Source organism: Ischnura elegans, chromosome 6 (genome assembly GCF_921293095.1).
Source record: "Ischnura elegans chromosome 6, ioIscEleg1.1, whole genome shotgun sequence".
Lineage (NCBI taxonomy): Eukaryota > Metazoa > Arthropoda > Insecta > Odonata > Coenagrionidae > Ischnura > Ischnura elegans.
The window spans coordinates 34637703-34651309 of NC_060251.1; the positions used below are offsets into that span (position 1 = coordinate 34637703).

Sequence of the window (13607 nt, forward strand, 5' to 3'; positions counted from 1 at the left end):
ATACATGCCTGAGTTCGACGAAATCTCCTGTTCCTTTGGGCTGTATTCAATTGCATCCAAGACCATGGCAATAATTGCGCTTTTGCGATATGAAGCTTACACTTAAAGATCGTGGATAACATTTTTCTTAACTTAATATTAGCTAATAGTTGAAGAATATTTAAAAAATAATCAAGAACTTTTTCCCACCACTTATTGTCTTGTTCAATGCTAAAGCAAACTGAATAAAAGTTCAGTTTTTTAAAGAACTTTTATTCAGAATGCATGCAAGACAGTCCAGGCTAAGCTCTTTTTTAAGACTAGAGTAAATGTCAAAGTTAACTTGACACATTCCTTGCCAGCAAGTAAATAAAATAATTCTGTTTTACTAAGGGGATTATAATCGAAATAATAAATAGTTGAATTGCTCCACCTGCTCCAGTTTTTACCCATATACTTTTAATATGAACCTCACATTTCTTGCTTGCGATACTTTACAAAAAAAACACAATACTTTGGTCTCCTTGTGATTAATCCTCATACCATATTCCTGGCTAGGTTTGTCTGACACATCCACTAGAGCCTGCACCCCTCTACCTGACTGGCTGATCAATGCAAGGTTAGATTAAGTCATTTGAAATGAGCAAACTCCATGATATTTTATATTTATTATAAATGTGAAATTTAAAATAAAATATAGAAAAGCACTAATAGATGATGGAAGATACTATGATAGCTCATAGTAATTAATAGTTGACAGCTTAAATTCTAAAGATTTTCCTCATTTCAGGAGAGGCCTGGTTCCTCAGGGTCCCCCTTATGTATGCAATGGTGATAACTTGATAGTGTATACTCCCTCCACTGACTTCGTCAACATAAAATACATAGTGGCTGAGACCGTAATGTATTTGCATCACTGATTCATTAGCAGGGAAAGATTTCTTTCTCACAAAAATTGAGGTAAAATTTTTGGGTGCCAAGGATAACCTTCATAATGAAGACATGTTTAATGTAATCATTCTGTAGTCAATGATCCATTTTCAATATATGTACATTAGCTTAGTAATAAAGATAAATATAATTCACATTGCAACATGTTATACCACACTAGGTACCATGCTTGTTTGCTGGTAAATACAGCTTCACATAAATAATATGCTGCTGCAGTCAATCACAGCAAAATGACAAAATTAATTTAATGTAATATGGAATCCATTGAGAATGAACCACTCATAAAAATGTCCAAAAAGTGTTCAGTTTAAGAAATATTTTACAGCACTTTCCTATGCTTCTTCAGTATGCAGTATGTATCATCGAACATCATAATGCTTTGCATTTTGAAAGTGATGATATGATTACCATTGACTGCACTCCCACAAGAAGTGTTGATAGCTGGATAGGAACTTCTTTAGAAGAGTAGTGCAGTAGTAGATTCAAGCGGGATAAAAAAATCATCCTTGGAAATTGTAAACTCACAGTTAATATTGCACACACTAAAAATTATCAATTGTTAGAGATGATTCAAATGAATGCGTTGTACTGCACAAATATTCTGATGAAAAATGACAACACATAATGGTCTAAATGAAATATAAATACTTTGAGGAAACTCAAGACCTGATGATGATCCATAATGTCCATTCATTACCTCTGATGGAACAATGATACTGACTTTATTCATAAATTATTGCCCAAGGTGATGGTGTTCCACACTCCTAAGGCAGCATCCATACATGCATCAGCCAGAAAAGTTAGAAAAATAAAACTCTTCCAGATGATCAGTTTCAATCACAATGCAGGCAGCAAACTGGCCATGCCTCTTAAATCTCATGTTAAATAAAATGTCCTACGCATTCACAGTCACAAATTAGGGATCGCTGAAATGGCACTAGGCTCCGACACAGTTGACGCATACTTGGGACGACAAACACACCCACTTTCCACTAGCACATAATCTTGTCCAGTCAGGGTCACTGGTCCCAGAGGGATGACCAAGAATAGATAGGGAACATACGTCTGCGTGCATTCTCCTCTGACAACATCACATTCATTGGACCTGAAATGATAATATTATTAACATGAAAAATAATAACCAATAAATGCCATGAAAAACAGGAAAATAAAAACATGAAGGGAGCAGTGCATGGGTGTAGCCAGGACATTTTTGGTTGGGGGAGGGGAGGAGGAGGTGTGGGATCACCACAGTAACACCTACCCTCTAAGGGGGTCTTGAGGGTATATCCACTTTAAGAGTGTTTCAGTCCTACTAACAATTTTTAAAATTAGGTAAACCTTCTAAGAACTAAATGAAGTCTAATGTCTGATGACACTTCCATACTATATGTAGTGAAATTACTGATTTTTCAATTCGCCAAATTTTTCTGGGGGGAAGGGGTCTTTCGGGATACCCAACATCTTCATGGGTCACCCCTAGCTATGCCCATAACGCAGTGGCACGTAGATGGATTTAGGAAAGGGGAGGATAATCCCCCCCACAGCTCTCCCAGACATCTAAATAATAAACATGATTTTTAATACGGCCCTGTTATCCAGGGGGGTCTGGGGCAATTTGGGGCCCTCGGCTGGGGCTCATGATTGATGACCCCCTCACAGGAGTATTTGGGGGTCCTCCCATGGAAAATTTTAGGAAATTACATGCCCGGAAATTTTTGATTTGGCACTATTCTGGCTCTTAAAAACTAGGTGAAACTTATTACAAGAATAGCAATTTCGTAAGAAAAATACAATGAAAAGTGAAAAACGTTTAACAATGCAATATGGTTTTATTGTCTATTATTAGTGAATTTCTTCCTTGAAGTGCTCTGAAATCTATAAAACCTCTATAATAACCTTTTCGAATAACCCTTTCAAAGTATTGGATTCTCATTTATCTTCTCATGGTTATTTTATTTATTCTTATTACAATGAGTATGCATACAGTATAAAGGAACTAATGAAAACATAGAATTTTTTAATTGCAAAAAAATATTTGGTTCAAGTAATCCCTACCTTTCACTTGCACTGCATGATAGACATAAGCGTTGTGGGGCCCATGGCGATTGCCGCCCAGACAAACTGGCCAGACCACCCCTGCCATTATTACTGCGTTCGTTTTGTTTCGCGTAATCAGCAATAGAATTAAATGTAGAGAGTACTTGAAAATCTTTTCTTTCGCACGTAAATTCAGGTATCAAAAGTTATATCTCTAGTAAAATTAAAAAAAGAACGTAGAAAACTGAGATGATATATGATGAAAAAGTCAGATAATCATTATGGCCACAGAGAACAAGCCACACAAAGATGAAAATAATCCCTACTGCTTTATCCGCTATTGATCGTGAGTTAATAATAAAAACATATAAGCTGTTTGAGGGTAACACAAAAGAAAACTGCCATTATTATGCACGTAACTTATTAATACTTTCATATAAATAACTTTTATTTGAAAATAAAAAGTACATTTCGTAGAGTAATTGTTGTATGTTGCTCTTAATCCCAAATATGAGAAGACTGTTTGCCTGTTAGACCCTGTGCACCCCAAGAAAAAAACCATGGATCCACCCTTGAAGTGGCATGCACGCATGCATGGTCTCGAAGCCCATGACCTGGTCTGCATTCTAATTCCTAAGCTACAACTGCTACTGCATAGGAAAACTGACCATGTTTTAGCTGCTATGCATATGCTAATTAGGTTCATGACATACACTCCAAAATGAATAGTAAACCATATAACTTATATCTAAAGAAAGGCATGGTATCTAATTCTTCCTATTTAATCTGTAGACATATAAATGTATGTATAAGTTATGAAAATACTCACTCGCACACTTCAAAAACAACCTGCTGCAGAAGATCTGGGAACTTTTGAACAATGGTAACAGGCTGGCCAGAAGTAAGTGACACACCATACATAGGGGCTGTGGTATTGTATCGAGTCTTGCAAAGCCGAGCAGGAGTAGAGCCGCAACTTGGTTCCGACTTCTTGATGCTCATTCCTAAACTGCTGGCACGACCTGGAATATTTTTAGTATTGATAGGTATTGAGATTGACACAACAAGCGAATTCGGTGAATAATAATGTTGACAATGGTGACCATGCAATGGACCATTGTTACTTCCATTTGAAGGGAGTATGTATTCCAAACATTTTAAATATAAGGTACCAGTTAAGTCATAAGTTACAAAATAGCCATACAGCCAGTGGCGGATCTATATCCCTTCCCTATTGGAAATTTCTTATAAGAAAATTTCTTATCAGAAATTGGACATATTTCTCATAAGAAAATTTCTTATAAGAATTTTTCTATAAGAAAATTTCTTATCAGAAATTGGGCATATTTCTTATAAGAATTTTTCTATAAGAAAATTTCTTATCAGAAATTGGGCATATTTCTTATAAGAAAATTTCTTATAAGAATTTTTCTTATAAGAAAATTTCTTCTATCAGTTACAAAATGTTATTTATAACAAATTTTCTGATGGAAATATTTATTATAAATATCATATCAACATGCTTAAAACACTTGAGCAAACTTCTATAAAAAGCTACATAAGATTTACATCCCTACTGAGAGTACAAAGTTAGCATTATACCTAATTCAATCCATATGTAGACGCCTATATCTTATACAGAAAACCTAATGATTTCCCATGAACCAAATGTAGATGTCTATCATCAGTGTACATCAAAAAGGACATTGAAGCTCTGTAAAGTTCACCTGGCTGGCCAGACAAGGCGAGATACCATAGAGGTCTTTCAGGGCATGGGTTCTGTATAGGGTTAATGTCCCCACATGCTAAAAGAAACTAAAATCAATGAAACCAACGATAGCCTAGAATGATGGACTGATAATTGAATACAACTTTGGCAATCATTACGCAATGAAAGATACAGGAATTGCAATATGGAATATGATTTAACCTGGAAAATTGAAGAAGCAAATGAAATAAAATTCAAGTTCCACTGGAGATAGGTACTTCAAGAAATTATATGGGAAGGAAGAGTAAAATTTGATAAATAAAATGCATATGAGCAATGTTTATTTAAGATACCAGAGAGAATGAGACCTCTACATGCAGATTTGGATCGATAATGAAAGAAATAAGCAAAGCAAAATGGAATTTAATGCCATTTTGGAGAAAAGGATATGTAGAATATGGCTAACAATAAGTGCAAGATTTAGGGAAATTAATAGGAATCACAGAAACACTGATTGAGAATAATAGTTGATGTATTTTCCATAAAATAATAACTGTGCAGATGTTGGCATACTCATACAAATTCATTCTCATTCTCTTCAGAGACGACTAAATCACTCACTTTGTCCATTAAAACACTGTTTTCATTAAAACTTCCTCTTATGTTCGATATGCCACAATCTGAAAAATATACATGTCTATCTAAATTAATGATGAAAAGTTTAAAATTCAACGAAACTATCTGTTTAAGGTAACATAATTTTAGGAAAGCCAGTTTTTTAATACTTACCAAATGAGGTCAATGCCTTATTTTGGTTAGAAGCACACGACTTATTTTATTAAACTTCTATCACAAAGACATAGTGAATGATTAACATATAAAAGCAATCCCTAGCAACCTAACAAGTTTTGGTTGTTAGGTTGCTAGGGAACCATGTGAACAGTATCCTGTAACATATGCAATCGTAGTATACATCGTGGTTATTCATGGCCCATATTCATGGCCCAACTTCCATCGGTCAAGTAATCTGTAGACTCGAAACAGACAGATCTTTTAAGTCTACAATTTTTCATGTGCCCTCAGCGATATATATACTAACAAGTCGCATTAAAGAAGCCTCCGCTTCTTGGAACCATTTATGTCAAATACCACGCTGAAAAAACCAGGAAATTAGCAGAACATTACTTAAAAAAGAGTTATACATAATTTCCAAAAATTATCTTATGTAGAATTCCTTAAATAATTATCAATTGCCAACATAAGTTATGGTGACACGCCTGCTGGATAAAAATCTAAAAGGTATGCGACCCGCACAGCATTATTGTAGAATTCTATAAGAAATGCAGATTTCTTATAAGAATTTTTGTAAGACTTATAGAATCCTATAAGAATTTCTAAAAGACTTATAAAATCCTATAAGAAATCTGTAAGACTTATAGAATCCTATAAGAATTCTGTAAGACTTATAGAATCCTATAAGTCTTACAGAATTCTTATAAGAAATTCTGTAAGACTTATAAGAAATTTCCAATAGGGTTCCCTTGGGTATCCAATTTACACTAGATAGTATGGTAATCTTTTTCCGACCCTCACTTCTGCTGGAATTTAACACCCAATAAGCCCTCCCCTTGTCCCTATCCTGGATCCGCCACTTCATACTATTGATTTTTTTAAAGAAATAATTTCAAGTACATATACTAAAGAAAGCATCTCTAGAAAATAACAAGTTGATTTCAAGAAGGAATTTACGAGGTATATATGTATAGAAAAAGTCAATAATGACACACACATGCAACAGAAAAGAAATCAGGTTATTTTGAGATAGGAATACTCCTTGAAAAAGTTGTTAACACTCTAGTACCTTTCTTTTCCAACAGAAAAAGTTTCAGCTTATTTTTTAATGTAGCTCTTGAGGGAGTATTTTCAATGCACAGAGTCAAAATGTTATACTATTTTGCAGTCATTTGAGAGAGGCTTTTGTAGTATGTACATAGCAGTCGAGCGGCAGCATGTAAATACATTCTCACTATGTTGAGTTTGATGCCCATGCACTTGAGCAATGGTGGTTAGTTGTTTCAAATCATCATTTACATAAATGCATAAGTAGTACATATAAATGGAATGAAACCTAAGGAATTTTAGTTATTTAAATTAAGTTTTACATTACATAATTGTGGCTGGTGGCAGTTAAAATAATAAAAATATTCTAGAAGTTATAGAGTGGAGATACAATTTTCACATTTTCTCAGACTTCATCTCAACCTGTTATTGTATCCATTCATGAATTGGACTCAAATGAGACTTTTCATTCCTGCTTGCACATTATGATGTTAACTAAATAGTTGAGCAATAGCGTATCACACATCAACATACCATCACGCATAGAAAAATGAGAGGGTAGAGATTCCATTCCATTAGAAATCCGATGAGCCCTAAGTAGGGCTTTCTGTGTGATGCTAGGATCCAGAGCAGCACCTGCTTGCCGTGCCCTGCCTGTCCGGTAAGATCCCCCATTTGGCAATGACCATGGGGATGACGGTGAAGAGGGGCTCTTAAATGCTCTTGCTACAGCACCCCTGTTTGAAAGAAAAAATACAATTTTCACACTAATCACCAAAAATATTATATCATACACTTAACCCAGCTCTTGTACAATTTCAAAATGTCTAAGAATTAATTGTTAGAAGAGAGTTGAGAGCAGTAAAGTTGAGGAGGAAGGAACTTCAGGAGAGCCCAGAGAATATGACCAAAAATAATTAATAAGTTAAATAAAGTAATTTTTAACCTTTGTATAAGAGGTGAATCCAGGCAAAATTTGATGAGGAAGGAACTTCAGGGTAGCCACCGCAACAAGTATAACATGATTAGGAGCTAATGGCAGAGTTTAAAGACAAATGTGCGACAGCTTTAATGCTTTTTGATTGATTAAGAATTTGTTTCCAAATGAAGAGCTTCCAACTGGGAGTAAATTTGGAATGTCAACGATAGATGATGCCCAGTTTCTAAGTGTTACATAATTTGCTAAGAAAAAAATTTACCAATTAGGTAGTAAAAGGGCAGAGAAATTTCCCATTTCCCATATCTAGATCCACATTTTCTTTTTTAGATTATAACAAAAAATATTTAAAGCCTTAACCGAAAAATTAATAACAAGTAAACTCCAGGAATTTTTTATTTTAGGATTTATTAGTTCAAGAAAAAATGTAGCTATAACAAAGCAAGTCATCATCTGGATTGAGGTACAAATACATTAAAACTGCTGAGAATTGATGGTTTCAAGCATAGGCATACCCATCGAGGGGCAGGGGGAAGAAGCAAAAATCGCAAAAGTCGTTAAGCAAAATCAGAACTGAATTGAAATGAAAGCATTCAACGAATTTTCTTTAAACCCACGAAAAATAATATGTATTAGTATAAGATATGTATCTAAAATAAAACTATTTTTTCAAGGAAATAATCTCATAAACTGATGTCACCACTTGGTTTCCCCACCCCCTAGACCATGGCTTGCCCCCCCCCCTCCCCCCAGTTATGATCCTGGGTACCACCTTAGTTTCAAGGTTGCTGTGACAGGATGGTTGTCAAATTTTATGGCATAAAACAAGGAATTTCAGAACTTTCAAACTCTTTCATATTGGAGAATTTAGAATTAATTGCATAAAGAAATACATTCACTCAGCCACTTGCTTAGTTTGGCTAGGGTTAATCTAGCTGAATAGTATGCCAGTCAGGGCCATGATAAAAGGGGAGAAATTGGGATACTTTCCTCCTAGCTCCCACCAGTGGTGTAGCCAGGGGGGAGTTTTGGGGGGTCCAAACCCCCTCCCCCACCAAAATTTAAAAACACAAAAAAACCATACTTTGCTTCACAAAAGAAAAAAAATTGAAAAATCAAAGATTTACAAAAGATTTATTTCACAAATAAAGTTTTTTGATTATGAAAAGTGGTAAAATTAGTTTAAAATCCTCTACTTATTGTTAGTACCGTTTTTCAAAAAATTTCCCCCTGATTTTGGACCCCCCCAAATAAAATTCCTGGCTACCCCACTGGCTCCCACATTTAGGATACTTTAGCTTGCTCCTGAAAAACATTTTCAAACCTTTGGTTTCTAAAGTATTTGGAAGAAATTTGTCATCAAAAATACAAGGGTTCTGAGTCAGAACTTCTGACACAGACAGCAGCCACTAGGACTTTTTGGCTGGAATAGCTGATAATAAGACACATTTGTACATCTGCCACCTAGGGATGATGGGGTAAAAGGTAGGAGATAAGGCCCCAAAGAAACAGCAGTGGATACATATGGGGGGCATGCCCCCCCCCCCCTTGCCAAACATTGCAGAACCACAATTGTAACTTTTTTTATATCATAAGATATCATTATCTTGTATACACATATAATCAGTTTAACACATTGTGTACGGATGGTGAGAATTCTCGTCGTTTAGGTGCATCCACTTAAACAATTTTAAAGCATAATAAAGATTTTTGATTGTACGTGTTCAGTTTTTCTTCGTTACTTATTATGAAAGTAAAGTAAGATATGTTAAAGTTATATTTAAAACATTAGCTTTTTAACCATGCTTAAACCAAAGGCAGATCATCCAAATTGGCACATATTTTCAATCTCAACTCCTCTAACCAGGTATATCGTTCCTCTATATTTAAATACCCCAGTACACAACTTGTTAAATAAAACTATCTTACATTTTGCATGTAACTTGATTATTTTTCATTACGATAAAAGCATAGGTAGCTCAAAATATCTATTGCACCCTCTCCTTGAGTTTTTTCTGCATCCGTTACTACATAGAAAACATCTTCAGAGACCCCAAATTTCTTGGGCAGCCATGGTTGATGAAACATTATGAAATTTATATTTAGACCATGCGAGAAAAGATATTTGTATGAACCATAATTACTGTCCCAAAAGCATCTACCTATCTTGTCTGGTCAGTGAAAAATACACACTTTGTTCAATAATGCATTGGGATGAAAAACAATATTCTATATTTTCTTTCAGATCTTTCAAAGGCTTGCTCATGCAATAGCACTGTCTAAAATAGTATAATATCCATGAAAAAATTAACAGATAAAACAAACCTAATATTAGCAAAGAAAGGATTTTTTGCATATGATTTTATCAATAAAATTCATAACATTAGTGAAGATGGTAGGCAATGAAAAATTAGGGGGGGAGGAAGTGGGTTTGCGTTGGAGAGGGTACTGTTTACGACCATGTCTTCTGAATATTTCAAAGGAAGTTTAGGCCCCTTGACCCCCCAACTCACCGCAGCCTTAAAATGAACATCTCAAAACATTGATAAGTTACGTAGATTTTCATGAACTAAGTGCATCAAATTAAGTCTGAATCACTTGATAGCATTACTATAAATTCGCAGAAATGCTGTAAGTGAGCGGTTACTTAGATAAATAGCATTTGAAGAGCACAACAGAAAATCAAATGATAAAATTTATTACTTGGGGTACGGTGATCCATTTGGTCCAATGCAATCTGGTGAGTCAGTAAGAGCATCTCCCCAGGTGTATTTCAGACCCCCACTGCACTTCTGTTGTGGTAATTCTTCAGCTGCTACCGACAGTACTAATAACGACACCAGTATAATCCATTTCCACTGAGGAAAGACAAGAATCCACTGCCTCCTTGTGGCCGATAAACAGGCAGACAGGGTCTAGTTGGAAAAAGAAAGAGAAAAATATATAGCATAATATTTACGTCATGAGTGATCAGTAAATAAACAATGAGATGATTTCTAAAGCAATGGATAGTGATGAGATGTAGTGTGGACAAGATTTGAGAGGACTTTAAATCATAAAATTTAATCCTTTTAAGAACCTCAAAAAGTAAACCATAATTACCTGTAAGGAGTGGCATAACTATGAGGGGGGGGGGGAATGAGGGGATAGATCCCCCCCAAAGCCTCAGAGAAATAAAAAAGTTATTTAAAACAATTGTCCAGTTTTGAAATTTAATCACTGAATCTTCTTAAAGTTAAATTTTAGTGCCAAAATGATCCATATCTCCGCATGTCATTTTTCAAAAATTTTCTCAGACCTAGGGTGACGACCCCCCAACCCCTCCTGGGGTTGCCTGGGGGGGTCATCACCCTAGGCCATCTCATCCCCCACAAATCATATTCCTAGTTATGCCACTGCCTGTAAGTAACATGAAATGGTAAATAGCACGTTGGCTTGATGGTTGCAAATATTTTGTCCAAATCAAGTAATAATTCCACTGATGTTTTGATTAAATATTTGGGCGATTGAATTCATATCCCGACAGGTTATAAATCCAGATGATTATAATCCATGTTCGATTTGTAAACACACTAAAAAGGGAAAATTACAACCTTAACTGAGGCTGAAACTCAGACAATCTGAATTTTCAGAGATCCTTTCTGTTCAAATAAATTTTTTCTCCTTTCTTCGTGGCAGTTAGTGTAAAAATATTGCATAAAAAATTATTGTAAAGCATGAAGAGCAAAAAGGGAACATGACCCAGAACAAAGAGAGTGATAATTCCTTTGAATTTTCCAACTACTAAAGCACTAAAAAGAAGGCTTATATCCAGGTATATCCTCTCGTCTCATTTCCCCTAATCATCCCAATATTCTCGGGAGATCTCAATTCGCTTTCTTCAGGCTGGAGAAAATTAATGTTATTGCTTGGGGGTGGAAGATTCACGGCATTGAGAAGCGCCTTTGTGGTATGCAATACTCTCGACGAGCGGGTATTCAGGAGGGTGGCCAACTTTTTAGGGTAAAAACTAAAGATCAGAGTCTAGATAAAATGTCACTAAAAATACTTTTTTTTTGAAGTTATGAACGGTACTGAAATTAATTCACTAAATACATTCAGAGTACATACGTAACAAGAGAAGTTTAGATTGATAACTCGTTCGTGAATTTTTTAAACCAACATTAAAAAAATACCTATACAAATACTGGGCTTCCCAGAAAATACGCGTGATTTGGCAACCTCATTTGAGAGGATCTCCCCAGGCATATTAGAAAAACCATAAATACAGGATTGAAAAGGGTATGTTATTTGGAGGAGGCGACCGACAGCAGAGATCATTTGCGCCGTAAAGAAAGGATAGGCAGGAAAGGATGTAGAGAAACACGGCGTCGGCATTAGCCTGCTTTTAAAGAAAGGTGCCAAGGGGACCACGGCTTAACATCCCATCCGACGGACGGAGTGTTGCGCTCGAAATGTCCTCCATACATCAATGAAATAGGGAAATTCTCTGAAAATCCTCTGCCACCGCAGGGATTTGATCCCGAGCCCACGGAGTGGGAAGCCAGCACTCTAGCCACCACACCAACCCGATTCCCACGATCGAAAAGTATAAGCATTTTGAAAAGCAGGTGAAATGAAACTTAACGTTTGCGATCATAGTTAATCATCATTGCTACATTTTTTCAGGAATTAAAAGAGGTGAGATGATTACGAAGATGTTTATGCTTCACTAGAGCGCAATCTTTTTCAAAATTTATCACATTTCACAACCAAAAAAACGTAGATCATTCACTTCGCGGTGGGCTAATTTACTCCATTTTACCTCGATGCGGAGTCTTCATAATTATTTTTTTAAATCGTACAAAAATCAGCAGCAACGAGCTCTTTCCGACCAGCTGCTGAATCGCATACCGAGTCGTGATCTGAAGAAAAAAATCAGGCCAGAGAAGACTTGCTACACCATTAGAATCACAATCAGGGCACCGAAACAAAAACTCATTCTTTGGGCTCTACTGATATTGGGTTTGAAGAAGACAGACGAAGAATGCATGTTTTATCTCGTTGCACCAAACTACAATTATACCTAATCACAGTGACCGGATAAGGAAGTCCAGGAGAGGCAAGGCACGAAATTTGTTTCGGGAAAGATTGTAACCATAATTAAACAGTCCGAACAATTTAATACGCTAAAAAATAACATAATTAAAATTGTTTCAGGTCCTAGAAAAAGCAACGCTGGGTTCGGATATTTTCATCCAATTATTTCACTTGGAAGTATCGAGGAAATGGCTCTGCATACCAATACTATGATATAATTACTACAAAAAGAATAGCTGAAAGGCAGACGAACACTATATTCATCATTGGATTCGCAATAAGGGCACCGAAATAAAAAGCCATGCCGATTTCTATAACTGCATTTGTGTTTGAAGATATAATGGCCATTTTAAAACTGTGCACGTTATAGCGCTTGTTAGCCAGTATTAATTTCTCATTATGTAGTGCATTTGAGCGAATGCACGAATGAAATTAGAGCAGGAGCTATTTTGCCATATCACGTCCATACATTCTCCCATGCGCACTAGCAATTCACCGCTTTACACGACGCAATTTTGATTATGCCTTCGTACACACATCAGATTGTGCTATTACGTGCCCAGAGTAATACGGCTTTAAGAAGATGAGGGACATAATTGCAAAGGGGTCAAACCGAACTGGGGTCGTTCACTCGGACCCATCATCGCAATCAATAAGAAGAATTGATTAAATGGAAGAAAAATTTAGGGCTAAGACGAAAAAAACTTCCTCATCCAGCCATTCTCTCTAAGTTAAAAAAACGCGAAAGTTTCCGTAAAATTTTCGTGAGTATGTGACGTCATTGGATTTCCGATTCATAATTCGTTCAGGGAGAACCGCTTACTGAGGGAAGGAATCACTTACAGGAGTTAAGAAAACAAATAACCGCGTGAGGAAGACGGACAAGTCAGAGGAGTAGCTTACGTCATCAACTTCTCGGCGAAAGAGTTAAGGCCGTCGATTTGTCCTCACGAATAAGTCGTGAAGTGGGCAAGGGGTCACAAAACAGGAAACCGCCTATCTCTTCGCAGAGTGTTTCAGGAGGAATCTGTAATACTTCATGAGGTGGTAGGGGAGAAATTAAGCATTTTTTGT

The 13607-nt window shown here is 36.1% G+C and overlaps 1 protein-coding gene across 1 annotated transcript in view; it reads right to left on the bottom strand.

The window, feature by feature from the left end:
- Positions 1-971: 971 nt before the first annotated feature.
- LOC124160332 overlaps positions 972-13607 on the bottom strand; it is a 76748-nt gene continuing 64112 nt past the window's right edge. Inside the window, exons 3-6 of the mRNA XM_046536170.1 lie at positions 10158-10369; positions 7052-7254; positions 3800-3992; positions 972-2035 (exon numbers count right to left, since the gene is read on the bottom strand). Of these exons, the coding sequence (XP_046392126.1) occupies positions 1840-2035; positions 3800-3992; positions 7052-7254; positions 10158-10369 (804 nt within the window). The 3' untranslated portion in view covers positions 972-1839. The remainder of the gene's footprint in view (positions 2036-3799; positions 3993-7051; positions 7255-10157; positions 10370-13607) is intronic.